The following is a 16,477-nucleotide window of genomic DNA, read 5'->3' on the forward strand; positions in this document are numbered from 1 at the left end:
TCTGAACAATCTGTTGAATTGTTATTCCATGTTCTTTCTGACTTAAATTGGTTTATAAAATACTAGTGGTATTTGTTTGTTGTTTACAGGCATGACCTTGTATCTGTATCATTGTTTTGGTATTTTTGTTATTGGAACTCTTCTTATTGCTGTATTCTAAGCATGAATTCTTCTTCTAATAGTCTACATGCTTAAGTGTTAACTAGGAGTCTGATTGGTAAAGGGGATGTGGCTGTACAACCAGGAATAGTCACAGGTAGAACTGGGAGCTAATGTTTGTTGAGAGCTATCTAGTTAGTGACAAGTCAGTATTACTATATAAGGAGCACCTATTAGATCTGGATTTAGTGAAATAAGGTATAAATGTTTTTCAGACAAGAAGATATTGTTTTTGTTAAATAACGTCTTGAGACATCTTGTATTCCTTGAAAAGAACTTACTTTAAAAGAGGAATCAAACGAGGCTGGTTTTTATTCAGAACTTGAAATCATGCAAGACATTTTTAAAGAAATATACTTTTAAATGTTGTTATTGACATCAAAAAAGTTTGATATATGTATTATCAATGTGTAATTCAGTTATGTATGGTTTCTTTGGTTTAAAGTTTTGAAACATAATTGTTTATTCTTCTGTACATATTATGTTTGGAAGATTGTTTAAGAATAAATTTAATTTTTTTACATGCATTTTACTATTTTATTTATTGAAATAGATACCCCAGGCACTGCTCGGTGTCCTCCCACCACAGTGATGGGTGTATAAGTGAAATATTCTTGAGTATGGTCGATAAAACACCAATTAAATAGATAATAAATACTGAAATAGATATACATTAAGGAGAGTGCTTTATGATCTACAGTAGCCACTTCAAATCATATCTGGATGTGACAGGTCTGGATCAGCTTTCTTAGTGCTGCCAGTACCTTGATCAATGAGGTAGGATTAAATCCAGCTTTCACGTCTTTGACTGCAGCTTCAAATGAGAAGGTACCTGCCAAAGGTGGGTAGTTTACACCAGACAGTCTGATACTCTCCACCCATAAACCTGAACACCATGAAAATGTCCTGATCACCAATCTGAGAAAGAAATCAAATCATGGCTGCTGCTTTCTTGTACATATTACATAGTCCTGTTATCCTAGCTGTCATTATGAACAAAGAGTAAACTAGACATTGCTTTAATTCATGCCAAGCATTCATGGGAAGAACAGTTGCAAGATGTGCATGGCCTCGAGTTATGTCTCGAGTTGTGGGAGGTCAAGGGGATGCTTTTAGTGAGGCAGCACTTAAATGGCAATAAATAATGTAACTTGAATAATTTAGGAAGAGGGATGGAAATTGGAAGCAACGGCGACACACAATTTTACAACATACATACTTGGTAACTCAATAAATCATCTTTTAATCTGGAATTCTTCAGAGGCCATGTTTGAGCTGATATAATATAATGTTTTTAAGCCCCAGGTTAGAGCAACCAGAATCACAAATCGCATTGCTCACACCCCATGTACATATGGTTAAAAGGCAAACCGGACTTCAGGTGACTGGAAGCTGCTGTACTCTTGGGTTATTGACATAACTGATAACTGACATAACTCCTGATTGGGTGAAGCTGATAACATGTCAGCGCTTTGGGTTTTTCCAATGTGTGCGATTTCGCTTATTATGAATTGCTATATCTTAGTTATATGCAACATCATAGAGACCAAAAGTTATGTTTTTTTTAAATGTCATCGATGCATACATGAATATCCATTTGGTCTGCTGTTTTTCAAATAAACAATATTCACTGAATGAATGTATGAATAAACAATTGCATACAGTGTAAAGGAAAGTACTGCTATAACCTGCCTGTGGGAAAGGCCATAATTTGTTAAGCTAGGCTGAATTTCTGGCTTTAACATCTTACTGTGTGTGTCTGCAAGCAGGATGAAATCACGTCTTAGCGAAGTCCGTTTTCGATATTTTGAAATGGTTCTAGTTCTTGCGCAACTGTATCTGCAATCACAACAGCATGTTAGACGGCGATGGTTTCGTTTTCCCAAAAAGAAAGGGTAAATCACGTAGACGGAGAAAAAATGCACACGCAGCAAATACTGAGGTGGCTGAACCCGTCGCTGATTTGAAGTCGAAGGTAGATGACTGCTTGTAAGTTGAAATTTTCCGAGATTAATATTTCCTCCAAATCGCACCAAATACATTATTCGGAGACCAATTTTCGTTATCACTCACTCTAGTCATTTTTTGTAACAGAACAAAACACCATTCTCTGTTTTTCGAGAATGGGGGGAAAAAAGAAGAAATCATGATCATTTTGCATTCATGTTTTGATCTAGGTTAATCAATGTATTATCAATGTACCATACTTAATAATTATATCTTGTATCTGTATATTTATAGTTATACCCGTATGGGTTTTCTCATTTTTTCAGATCCGAAATTAAAGGCAGTCAGTTTTATGCTAACTTCCGAGGTGAGAAACCATAGTTAATCGTTCTAACCGTGAATGGACAGTTTTTGTAGCTGATAACAGTCAAAATTTCTGTTACTATAAGATACAACTGATATATTACGTATATTTCGTTTTTTTCGTTCTTTTACAGACCTACGTTAGTCAGTATACATTAGTCCTGTTTTACGCCACCTTCCCTCCAGTATTTTGATGTCACTAAGGTGGAGTCGTACATCCTTACATTTACTTTTCTCGGAGTAGTGGTTCAAGCACTTATCATGTGTATCCTAAAGCACACACTTCTACAAATATGCATGCTACCATCATGACAGTTTTGGTAGCATCACCTTTATTTCTTGCCCCACTTAGATCATTGCCCCACGCTAAAACAAAAGCAACCCGTAATGGTGACCCCTTCATGTAAATAAGCAATGACTTTCGTAGCATTTGTACCTGTGTAAAATTTTGCAAAACATAACTAGAGAGGTTTGACCACACAGGTGGAACACTTTTCTGGCTTGTACATGTACTTCCACTTATGTGTCAGTGAAGTATTGTAGCAGTTACATGCTTCAAAACAAACTTTTTTGAGGTGGCAGAATTGAGGCTTCACTGGGAACTCTTCACACATGGAAGGCGGTATTGTGTACACTCTCCCAGGCCGTCGTGAGAGATAGGTTTCGTGTTAATGTGTGGCAGTAGTCTTAGGGACCAGCAGGCTGCTAATGAAAAGGTGAGAGCCCCCATCGTATAAGTGAAACGTTCTTGAGTATGGAGTAAAACACCAGTCAAAGAAATAAATATAGGTGAGGCGGGCAAAATGGTTTTCGAAGGCTTGTACATTCACAGGAGACGCAAAAGGTGACAGAACTCGGGTACTACAGTTCTCCAAGAAAAGAAAATTGTAAGGATTTGTGACTCTAGTGTCATCAAAATATAGGAGCGAAGATGGCGTCAAGTAGAACCAAGCCTACTAAAGTTGAAGTGCAGGCTAAAAATGTAATCATCATGGGGTGAAACACCAAAGATTTGAATCACATGCAGTCAAAAACCTGCTAAACTGAACTCCCACAACCAAAATGTCTGCTATAAAAAACCGTGTATATGCAAGTACTAACTAGTGATATGGGGCCAGGATAAATATGTGCCTGCAAGCATATCCAGTAAATGCAGAAGCATTTAAGTGTTGGGTTGATGTGTAATTTAAGTATTGATAGTTTTTCTTTATGACCCCCTCCCCTTATTTTGTTGGATAATTCAAAGTCTTCAAGACTGCCACTCTAACATCTTCTTTCAGACAGCCTGCACAGATGTTTACAAATGCTTGAATCTTCTGTCATCCACGAAACTATGTTGCGCAAAGTTTTTGACAAACCTGGAAACACCAAAGACACAGAATTGGTAGAAACTACTAAGGACTCTTCATTGACAGACACGTTTCCTAGAACTTTGTCTCACACGCCTACTTCAGTTGGAGTCAAGACAGGTTGCCATCCATCACAAACAAGTGACAGTCGCTCAGATGTCCACACAAATATCCAGGACATCATCTGCTATGGTTTGGGAAACTTCTCCACTTGTGTTATTGCTCGCTACCAGATGGCACTGCTTCTTGCTTTGCGTGAAAATCTGAACGTGAGTTTTTCTTATACACAGCGTTGTCTGCAGTAAACGCTAACCATGTACTAAATATGCTCTGCTTGTTACTCATACAGTATCCCAGTATCCCAACATATGTTTGCACATTTGAGTGCAATCCCTTTTTGCTTTGTTAAATATGCTGTAACAAATGACATACCTGTACAGGTAGTTTAATTTAGGTACCCTGCCCAAGTCACAAGTTGATGAACACAACTCACGAGTTGATGAACACAACTCACGACTCAATGAACACAACTCACGACTCGATGAACACAACTCACAAGTCGATGAACTCTACTCACAGCCACGAACATGTAGTTACTGATATTCTTTACAGCTCTTTATGTAAGCGCTTCGGTGGCCCAATGGTTAGAGTGTCTGCCTCAAAGTCGGGAGACTTCAGGATCAAACCCGGTGTTTGGAGCTCCCATGGAGCGCAGCACTGAGAGGTTTGAGCAAGGAAACATGACCGGTTGACTTGGTGTCAGTGTAATGTGAGTGGGTGGGGTGTCATGTCTGGTGTCTGCTGCATGATATTTTAACGGCGGCAGTGACATGTCCTAGCACCAGAAGATACAATATATGTACTCACACCTAATGACTCCATGTCGTCATATGAATGAAAAATCGTTAAGTTCGTCATTAAAACCCCAAGTATATATACATCTCATAATACATATGTGTGAACTATAGCATTCAGTGGCTGCTTGTACAAAGTGATCACAGGCTTAGTTGATTGTAACTACCCTGGCGACACATGTTACAGACATAAGTTGCCATGATAGTTACAGTCAATATTAGTGACGAATGCTTTGTGCCAGAGGCCTCGCATCAACAATCAGGTGTCTCTTCTGTACGATACCTTACGCTACCGCACATTATATTTTTGGGTTAATGCAGGTTGATTTACAACGCTGTCAGCTGTATGATCCTCGATTTACTGAGTGCGAGAAGGATTATCTCAGAGCTAGTGGAGTGAAGCTCATTGCTGAAAACGAAGTAAGCTTATAGCCGCTCTTGATTTCAAAAACCTTTTATTTCTTTGGATAAAGGAACATATGGTCACTCTTTGTTGACATAAATAGATGTAAATTATTTAATTATTGTTTGCTTCATAGCGATTTTGTCTGTCTGTCCATCTGTATTCGTGTCCGTCCATCCATATTCTTGTCTGTCTGTCTGTATTTCTGTCTCTCTGTATTTGTGCCTGTCTGTCCGTCTGTCCATCTGTCCGTCCGTATTTCTGCCCATCTGTCGATCTGTATTTGTGTCCATCTGTCCGTCTGTCAGTCCGTATTCGTGTCCGGGCTATAACTCCAACAGTTCTCTATGTAGAGGTTTAATTTTTGTGGATACATACACACATACATACATGCACAGATGACGATATGTCATGGCTCACATTTGTCCATTTCCGCGATTGACTTGGTAACCAGATAGCCGTTTTCCTTATATATACTGTACAGATAGATGTGATTTCATGCCCAGGCTATAACTCCAACTGTTTCCTGCAACGAGTTTTCATTTTTGGTGGATATAAACATACATAGATGATGATGATTTGTCACTACTCACATTTCTTCAGGTGTGCTGTTGTCATGGTTACCAGATCAACAGTTTCCCTATACATACTATATAAATAGATATAATTTCATGTCTGGGCTATAACTCCAATAGTTTTCGACATAAAATTTTAATTTCTGGTGGATACATAGATACACAGGTGTAGATGTGTCGCGACTCACATTTGTCCATTTTCTATGTTGTCATGGTAACTAGATAGGCATTTTCTTATATATACTGTGTAAAAAGATTTGATTTTTGTATCCAGGGAACACCCTCCCATTGTTTTCCACGCAGAATTTAATTTTTGGTGGATACATAGACACACAGATGACGATGTGTCACGACTCACATTTATCCATTTTTATGGTTGTCATGGTAACCAGATAGCCATTTTCCTTATATGTACTACATAAATAGAAATGATTTTGTGTCTGGGCTACAACACTAACTGTTTCCTGCATAAAGTTTTCATTTGAGGTGGACACATTTGTCCACTTGCGATGAAGATTCCCCTAAGGGGTCATACTCAATGCTGCTGGTATTCTTTTATACATTTCAAACAAATGCATCTGTTGTGGTGTATGTTGTGTTCACCTGAACTCTTGTTTTGTTTGAATTACTTTGTAGTCATTGTAGTCTCATGTAGTCATTATTTGTTTGTGTAAGCCTGAAGTATTGTGTAGTCATTGTTTGGTTGTGTGAAGTCTCATGTAGTCTTTGTTTGCATGTTTGGAGTCTCATGTAGTCATTGTTTGCTTACATGAAGTCTCTTGCAGTCAGTGTTTTGCTGGTGTGAAGTCTCTTGTAGTCACTGTTTTGCTTGTATGAAATACCTTGTAGTCACTGTTCGGCTGTGTGAAGTCTCTTGTAATCATTGTTTGTTCTTATGAAGTCTCATGTGGTCATTGTTTGTTTGTATGAAGTCTCTTGTAGTCGCTGCTTTGCTCGTATGAAGTACCTTGTAGTCACTGTTTGGCTGTGTGAAGTCTCTTGTAATCATTGTTTGTTTGTATGAAGTCTCATGTGGTCATTGTTTGATTGTATGAAGTCTCGTGTAGTCACTGTTTGGCTGTGTGAACCATGGTTTACTATTTTGTCACTGGTTGAATACTTGTGTGAAGTACATGTCAGACATTAGAATCTCATCTTGTCATTAGTTACTTTGGTTGAACCATGGTTTACTGTTTTGTCTGTGGTGTAACACTTGTGTGAAGTACATGTCAGACATTAGAATCTCATCTTGTCATTAGTTACTTTGGTTGAACCATGGTTTACTGTTTTGTCTGTGGTGTAACACTTGTGTCAAGTACATGTGAGACATTAGAATCTCATCTTGTCATTAGTTACTTTGGTTGAACCATGGTTTACTGTTTTGTCTGTGGTGTAACACTTGTGTGAAGTACATGTCAGACATTAGAATCTCATCTTGTCATTAGTTACTTTGGTTGAACCATGGTTTACTGTTTTGTCTGTGGTGTAACACTTGTGTGAAGTACATGTCAGACATTAGAATCTCATCTTGTCATTAGTTACTTTGGTTGAACCATGGTTTACTGTTTTGTCTGTGGTGTAACACTTGTGTCAAGTACATGTCAGACATTAGAATCTCATCTTGTCATCAGTTACTTTGGTTGAACCATGGTTTACTGTTTTGTCTGTGGTGTAACACTTGTGTGAAGTACATGTCAGACATTAGAATGTCATCTTGTCATTAGTTACTTTGGTTGAAGCATGGTTTACTGTTTTGTCTGTGGTGTAACACTTGTGTGAAGTACATGTCAGACATTAGAATCTCATCTTGTCATTAGTTACTTTGGTTGAAGCATGGTTTACTGTTTTGTCTGTGGTGTAACACAGGTGTCAAGTACATGTCAGACATTAGAATCTCATCTTGTTATTAGTTACTTTGGTTGAAGCATGGTTTACTGTTTTGTCAGTGGTTTAACACTTGTGTCAAGTACATGTCAGACATTAGAATCTCATCTTGTCATTAGTTACTTTGGTTGAAGCATGGTTTACTGTTTTGTCAGTGGTGTAACACTTGTGTGAAGTACATGTCAGACATTAGAATCTCATCTTGTCATTAGTTACTTTGGTTGAAGCATGGTTTACTGTTTTGTCTGTGGTGTAACACTTGTGTGAAGTACATGTCACACATTAGAATCTCATCTTGTCATTAGTTACTTTGGTTGAAGCATGGTTTGTTGTTTTGTCAGTGGTTTAACACTTGTGTGAAATACATGTCAGACATTAGAATCTCATCTTGTCATGAGTTACTTTGGTTGAAGCATGGTTTGTTGTTTTGTCAACGGTGTAACACATGTGTCAAGTACATGTCAGACATTAGAATCTCATCTTGTTATTAGTTACTTTGGTTGAAGCATTAGTTACTTTGGTTGAAGCATGGATTACTGTTTTGTCCGTGGTGTAACACATGTGTGAAGTACATGTCAGACATTAGAATCTCATCTTGTCATTAGTTACTTTGGTTGAAGCATGGTTTACTGTTTTGTCAGTGGTGTAACACTTGTGTGAAGTACATGTGAGACATTAGAATCTCATCTTGTCATTAGTTACTTTGGTTGAAGCATGGTTTACTGTTTTGTCAGTGGTGTAACACATGTGTGAAATACATGTCAGACATTAGAATCTCATCATGTCATTAGTTACTTTGGTTGAAGCATGGTTTGATCTTCTTGAAGACCACCCTATCATTGTTTATTTTAATGCAGCACTATTGACTGCGATTAGTTTTATGTTTTCATGTTTTCATTTTTTAATTGTTTTAATCTTGGGTTTTACTTGGACTTTAACATATCATTACTGTCATGAAATGTGGTATGCTTTTCAGGTCTAGAGACTTTCTCATAATTTATATATATTTTCATGATTGGTCCAAATGACTTTTGTTTTTCTATTTTAGGAGGGAAAACGGACTTGCCATGAAACGATGCTGTTTTACATGCCTCACTGTGATAAACCCCTGTACAACAACCTGCTGTATGCAAATTGGGGTCTGGGCCTTCGTAATATTATAATTATCGGGAACAGTTTTAGCACCACAGTTCAAAAGTAAGTTGTGATGTTAGCTCCCTAAATTAGATTTTTGTGCCTGTACAAGACACATATTTTGGCATGCATCATGTGATATGACAGGTAGAATTCAGTTTTATTCCTCTGCTTTCACTGTTTGTGGATACTTTTGTTAAAAAACACTAGTCTTTCAGTATTAATATGGTGTGCGTATCAGAAAGTCACACGTGTGAAGTCTGAAAGGCTGATGGTTTACCCAAGTACTCTGGTTTCCTCCGTCCTTAAAACTGACTACTATGTATAACTGTGATAAGTGAAAAGTTTTTGAGTACTGAGTTCAACGACAATAAAATAAATACCTACATGTAAATAAAATTAAATTTGGTTTGAATCGAGTTGTTAAATGTTGAGGGGAAAGGGATTGATAGTCACATTATGAAAGCTACTGATTTTTTGCATCCAGTGTAAAGATATCTTTAAGATCAGAGAGTTAAAACACATTTTATGTCTGTTTGGTTTTACACATTGCAGTGTTTTGATTTAACAACTTTGTGTTGTTAATTGCTGTTTTGGTGTTAAAGGATTAGTGTCCAGGTTGGTTATTTATTCATAATTGGCTACCCCTGTATATATTGTTAAATTAATACATACATTAATCTAAGTAATATGGCATTAAAATCACTAGAAAAGGAGGCTGAGTTTATGACTTTTTTCCGCCAGCACTTCGTAGTCTGGGTAGTCTTTGCAGAATGACATCATACAAGTCCAGCGAGCTGTCAAAGCTTCGCCATTTGGTTCGGTTTTAAGAAAGCTACAAGCATATCAAAATTCTCCACAAAATGGTTTGCTGTTCTGAATACGTAAAAACAGAAAGAAGGTGGAAGAACTGTGGAGTTAGCTTTTTCATGTTTCCAGACAATTTGGCCCTCAAGAAAGGGTGGATTCACAGCACAAGACAGAAGGGTTTTATACCTACGGAATACAGACGTATCTGCTCTCACCATTTTCCATCGGAAAGCTACGAGAGGAATACAGATGAACTCGAAAGATCTGGCTATTATGGGGGGCAGCAGTCAACTAAAACCTGAAGCTATACCCATGGTATCCACCACACTGACGTGCACAACCCAGGAAGTCTTTTTTGAGACAATTTGACCGAAACCCCCGATGTTGACGTCTGCACGATAATTGACCCACTTCGATGGCTTTCCTTTCAATTTCGCTGACTTCTACATAACACAGACATTCCAATTCCATCAGCATTTTCCATTTTCACAACGACACCTGCACACAGTGGTTATGAAATACCATTACAGCGTACTAAACTGAACTGATAACAGATAGATAGCAAATCTCTATACACTAAATCTGACGTCCACATCGCACATCGTACAATAACTTGTACGGGTAGTTCTCATTGCATATGTGTATGAATTTATAATCACTTGGGGAATAGAATGATTATTTGAAGTGGACAGAAGGAAAGCATAGTAAATATTAAATCTGATATACACACGAAATGTAGGCCAGCAGTGTAAGACAAGCTACAGCTTACCAGTCTGTATTGCCAGCGTGGTTGGAAATGCCTGGACATAGACCAAAGTCAGCGTCTAAAAACTCGGAATCTGAAGTCTGGCCAGAGATGTCAGTGTCATAAATTGGAACTTCAATTCGTCCATGATGGGTTTAAATTGATACAGCTGTATGTTTGCTTCGGTGGAGCTAGAATCCATGTCCAAAATGACATCGTTTTGTATGAATTGCCACATTATAAGGGCCAGCTAGACTTGGTAAAGCCATCTGTGAGGTTATCCACTGAGCTTTACTGGGTGGCCGGCTGGAAATCGGCTAGGTTAGTAAATCTGTCGCTTTGGTGGATGTAAAGTCATTATTACATTTCTCAGAAGGCCTCCAGGTAACATCATGTTTAAACAGGTTATAATTTTTATAATTAGGAGAAGTTGCTAGATCTGGACACTAATCCTTTAAGGTGTAAAAAGTCCTTGTCAGATTTACAAGACCTCTACAAAGACATCCTAGTATTCATTTGGTCCACATGTATCTTAACTGAGATGTGGTTGTTTTCAGTTTACCTTCAAAGATTCTGAAATCTCAAGCTAATTACATTCATCAGGTCAGTGAAAATGTGTGATAAAAGTAAATATAAGATTCATTTCTGTCTGTGTTTTATGGAACTATTTGAAATCCAAAGATTTCGTGCTGGAGTATCAGAAAATTATCACTTGGTTAAAAAATTATCACCCAGTGAATTAATTTATTGCCAGGTTTCCTCCCACCATAATGTTGCTGCCGTCATATGAGTGAAATATTCTAGAGTACAGCGTAAAACACCAATCAAATAAATAAATAAATAAAATTAATTTAGTGTTAAAGGGTCACTTTTAAATTCAGAGTCAAAAGTCAATTGTTTCATGCCTGCCTTAATTTATAAATACATATTAAGAAGTTGGTTAGGTGGAAATCAGGGCTGGCGTCTTCAGCATGTTCTTCTAGTGTGGCAACACTATGAACACATATAGAGAAGTTGGTTTGGTGTCTGTTTGTAGGGACTAGGTGGAAATCAGGGCTGGTGTCTTCAGCATGGCCTTCTAGTGTGGCAGCACTATGAACACATAGAGAGAAGTTGGTTTGGTGTCTGTAAGTAGGGACTAGGTGGAAATCAGGGCTGGTGTCTTCAGCACGGCCTTCTAGTGTGGCAGCACTATGAACACATAGAGAGAAGTTGGTTTGGTGTCTGTATGTAGGGACTAGGTGGAAATCAGGGCTGGTGTCTTCAGCACGGCCTTCTAGTGTGGCAGCACATTAAACACATATAGAGAAGTTGGTTTGGGGTCTGTCTGTAGGGACTAGGTGGAAATCAGGGCTGGTGTCTTCAGCACGGTTTTCTAGTGTGGCAGCACTGTAAACACATAAAGTGAAGTTGGTTTGGTGTTTGTATGTAGGGACTAGATGGAAATCAGGGCTGGTTGCCCAGTGTAACTGTCTATCTTGTAGACAACTTTTATACAGACCAGCATGTCATGTGTAACATCATAGATGGCGCCTCTTGTAGTATGAGATCTTTACATATTAATGGGAAAGATGTAATCGTCCGTTACTTTTGAATCACAATCTGATCGGTTAAGGTCTGTAACGCTCATCATTTACGAGGGACTAGGTGGAAATCAGGGCTGGGTGTCTTCAGCACAGTCTTCTGGTGTGGCAGTACTTTAAACACATATAGAGAAGTTGGTTTGGTGTCTGTTTGTAGGGACTAGGTGGAAATCAGGGCTGGGTGTCTTCAGCACAGTCTTCTGGTGGGGCAGAACTTTTAACACTTATAGAGAAGTTGGTTTGGTGTCTGTTTGTAGGGACTAGGTGGAAATCAGGGCTGGGTGTCTTTACCGTCTTCTAGTGTGGCAGCACTTTAAACATGTATAGAGAAGTTGGTTTGGTTTCTGTTTGTAGGGACTAGGTGGACATCAGGGCTGGTGTCTTCAGCACGGTGTTCCAGTGCAGCAGCACGGTTAACATATACGGACTGAGACAATTCCTTGAAGGGGACACCTTCATAAAATCATTAATTTGAAAGTGCTTTAGAACCTTGACCAACCAAAACAAACCAGCGTTTAAGACGGAGATTGAATAAGTTCAATTTCTACTGTATTAGTCAATCAATCAATTGCTGATTTGCTAAAGCTATACTCTCAGTGTTATTGTTTGTCCTTTATGTAAACCTGACAGCCATCACAAATTATGGATTTTTTCACATCTTGGGTTTGAGATAATGGATGAAATTAAAACAATACATAAAATGTGTACAGTAACATCTTTTTTCTGTTAGGGACCTCTGTTTGAGGTGGTTAGCTTGCCAGCACAGAGCAAGGACCCAGGAGCCTAACACCAATATGGTAGCTGAGTTCAAGTTCAGCTCATGCTGGCTTCCTCTCCGGCTGTACATGGGAAGGTCTGGCAGCAACCTATGGATGGTTGTGGCTTCTAACGAGCTTTGCTCGGTTTGCTCCGAGCATAATGCTGGTCGGCGTCCTACAAGTGAAATATTCCTGAGTATGGCATAAAATACCAATCAAAGAAGTGAATAAAATAAATTTTCTGTTATTGCCCTGAATGGATATTCCACACTTCCTTTTTCAGATTGTACCTTTCACTCACGAAGAACCAGTGGAAAACAACTTTTGTTATTCAGACATTTTCAACGACACCTCTATTCACTGTTTTCCATGTGACAGATTCAGTGTGGCAGACAGGGGATTGTGGGAAATTGCACCTGAACCGAAGTATGACTCAGACAATTTAGGAATAATTTTGAAAATGTGATTATCATATGTCTGAAGTCCAAAGTCACTTAAATAAAGGTATTGTAATATTTCAGTTGTTCCCATGTTTATTTTATTTATGTATTTAAGTGGTCTTTCAGGAACGTTAGACTTCACTAACGGCCTCGTTACAGCTTGTTGCCACCGAGGCCCCATGAACATTGAGAGCCAGGGAATCTAAATTTTTGTCCCAGGCCGGGTTTGAAACTTTACCTGGCTAAGAAGTTGAAAGGCAAGGGTATCCACCACTCAGCCAAGGCCTTGCCCCACCAATACTGACCCTTGACCCCAAGGCAGTTATGACTTCAGTTTAAGCTCCTCGATCAACAGTTGCTTTATATTGAGATGGTAATGGCTAGTGGCCCTGTTGTGAACAGGTTTGTCTTTCTGTCGCCAGGACACGCAAGATGCAGGTTCAACCCCAGTCTTGGGCAGGTTTTTTTTATAGGTTCACAAAATTCACTGAGGCTTTTTCACAGAGAAAAAAACTCTTCAGTTAAACAGCAATTCAATTATATGAAGACATAAGATTCTGTTAGTATATGAAGCTTAAAACCATAAATCACATACTCCTCCAGTCCATCAAGACGAGACAAACAACAGTTCACAAGTGAATTGCCAGGGTTTTATTACCAAAAAAACAAAAGCTGAAGCAGTTCTTCAGGTAGGGAAGAAGGGATTCATACACACTAATACAGTAGGACTTTAAAATGCTTACTGTATTTCACCTAAGTACAACATTTTTCAAGGGACACATTTTCCTTGATTCAGATCGATTCATCAACCTTTTGTGAAGTTAGATTTTGCATTGCCTTGTATTTCTGTATACCAAACACCAGGTGAAATGCAGTTATACTAATATGGACAGCTGGGATCACAGTATGCATTGTTGTCAAATTAGCAATGCTCTATTACCAATGGGGAACACTGCCTGCTTAAAACATACTGATTCAAGCTGTGTACTTTTTTTCTTTTCTTTGTCTATAATACACGCCACTGTTTCTATACAGTTGTGCTGATAAAGCAGAGCTTGTCCACAAGCATTGTATCGTGACAGCAGAGGTTTTTACACAGCCTGGAACAAACCTGTGTAGGCAAGAAATGTTGATTTTATGCCCACTGCACATTACCATGGGCACGTTAATGGACCTAAAACAGCCCCATGTCAGCAGGGAAACTTGTACCAAAAACATACGGCCAGGCTGGCTCATTGTTCCCCAATCCCGCATTATACACAAAGGATGTACCAGTAGCATATTTTTTTAAAATTTACATTTAGTGTGCAACAACACAGCAGTCAGTGTCAGAAAAAAAATCTGTTGTCATGGCAACCATATAATCTTAACAAGCTGACAGCTTCAGTACAGATACTTAGGTTTTTACAGCACCGGTATAAAAATCTTTGTTGTACGTTAAAAAAAAAAAAGAAAAAAAAAAGGTTCTTGTGCTAACATAAGGTGAATAAGAACTCAGAAAACTGAATGTGATATCCAAATGCCACACCTGTACAATCTTAATTACAGTTCTGTCAAACCTGGCTGGGAACAGATAAATGAACCCTTTGTACAGTCAATACCAGCTTACATTACCATTCAAATGAACTGTCACATCATCATGCTGATGACTTAATGAGCACAACTGACTGAGCATTAGAAACCAAAGTATACTATATATGTACGTTCATCACCACAGGTAAGACTAACATACACTGTATTACATCTAATTAACCATATTAATTAAAAGGATATCTGGGGCTTTCAGAAAAAAAAAAACACAACAAAAAAATAATCCTTGTGATGAATCCCCAAATACAGATGTGACACCATGACAGTGTGACTCCATGCTGATTGTACAAAATATACATAGGGATATGTCTCCATAACATGCTGATGTGAATGTGCTGACACCAGATTTCGTGTGCAGAATATTTCACGTGTAGATGAATGTATACATGAATAGCATATTACTCACGATCACGTGAAATGTATACGAACAACCACCAGTGTCGTGGTTACCCTGCTTACATGCATGTGAGCACACAAACCTGATTTCAAAAAGATGAAAGACTTAAACAATAAATTACACACAGCAAAAACATACAAACTCGTGACACACAAGATACAAGCAATGACTTCAGACAACATCCTCATCCTAGACCCATTCTACATGTACGCTCTCCAAGAACAAAACTCGGGGACACACAAGATACAGGCAATGAATTTGTACACCTTGTTCATCCTAGACCCATTTTACATGTACGCTCTCCTGGATGAAAACTCAGGGACACACAAGATACAGGCAATGAATTTGTACACCTTGTTCATCCTAGACCCATTTTACATGTACGCTCTCCTGGATGAAAACTCAGGGACACACAAGATACAGGCAATGAATTTGTACACCTTGTTCATCCTAGACCCATTTTACATGTACGCTCTCCTGGATGAAAACTCGGGGACACACAAGATACAGGCAATGAATTTGTACACCTTGTTCATCCTAGACCCATTTTACATGTACACTCTCCTGGATGAAAACTCGGGGACACACAAGATACAGGCAATGAATTTGTACACCTTGTTCATCCTAGACCCATTTTACATGTACGCTCTCCTGGATGAAAACTCGGGGACACACAAGATACAGGCAATGAATTTGTACACCTTGTTCACCCTAGACCCATTTTACATGTACACTCTCCTGGATGAAAACTCAGGGACATAAAAGAAAAATGCTTGAAATGTGTTCAAGTGCCTCATCTTCGATATGCAGACCAAAACGCATACCTACCAGCTCATTACTTGCTCACACTCGAGATTTCAGACATGCCCTACACAAAACTACAGGTAGACTGCATTTTATTTGCAGACTTTTTAGCAAAATTCTAACTAGCATACTTCAGAAGCACACATATGGGCAAAGATTTCTGACTTTTAAGGCAAAAATCTGAAACTCCACTCACTGAAAAAATTGACTTACAGCTTTGTCACACTGATAAAATCCACAATAATAACCTGTAATAATTAACTACCTGAATATTACACATACCCAGAGTACATGTAATTGTAAATTATCTCCTCATACCTACAATAAATTTTATCACCATGCAGACTAGTGACTCCAAGCAATAACCTGCACGCCAATGTTTACACACGCCACTGTCTAATGATGCACAAAGCCACGTTCTAAAGTATCTTCCAACCACACAAATGTTACGAATTCAATGTAGGGTAGTTCACACATGCATCCAATATGTATCAGTACTTCCAAACTCCTTGTACAACCACAAAACTTTCACGCACTCACATGTAGTTCACATTACAACCAATATGTCAGTATTTCTCAACTCCTTGTACAACCACAGAACTTTCACGCACTCACATGTAGTTCACACTACAACCAATGTCAGTATTTCTCAACTCCTTGTACAACCACAAAACTTTCACGC

At 38.5% G+C, this 16,477-nt stretch overlaps 1 protein-coding gene across 3 annotated transcripts; it reads left to right on the forward strand.

The window, feature by feature from the left end:
• The first annotated feature begins 2,012 nt into the window (after positions 1–2,012).
• LOC135476751 (SRR1-like protein) lies at positions 2,013–13,062 on the forward strand. 3 transcript variants are annotated; one of them, XM_064756875.1, is made up of 7 exons: positions 2,013–2,148; positions 2,433–2,473; positions 3,750–4,087; positions 4,994–5,092; positions 8,583–8,731; positions 10,781–10,826; positions 12,848–13,062. In XM_064756875.1, exons 1-7 carry the CDS (start codon positions 2,015–2,017, stop codon positions 13,028–13,030), a joined length of 990 nt encoding a protein of 329 aa, XP_064612945.1. In that variant the 5' UTR covers positions 2,013–2,014; the 3' UTR covers positions 13,031–13,062. The 3 variants fall into 3 exon arrangements, with proteins under 3 accessions (XP_064612945.1, XP_064612947.1, XP_064612948.1); XM_064756877.1 differs by lacking the exons at positions 10,781–10,826; positions 12,848–13,062 and adding an exon at positions 9,591–10,197; XM_064756878.1 differs by lacking the exon at positions 2,433–2,473 and having other exon boundaries at positions 2,021–2,148.
• Positions 13,063–16,477: the final 3,415 nt, after the last annotated feature.

This window comes from Liolophura sinensis, chromosome 10 (assembly GCF_032854445.1).
Source record: "Liolophura sinensis isolate JHLJ2023 chromosome 10, CUHK_Ljap_v2, whole genome shotgun sequence".
In the NCBI taxonomy this organism is placed as follows: domain Eukaryota; kingdom Metazoa; phylum Mollusca; class Polyplacophora; order Chitonida; family Chitonidae; genus Liolophura; species Liolophura sinensis.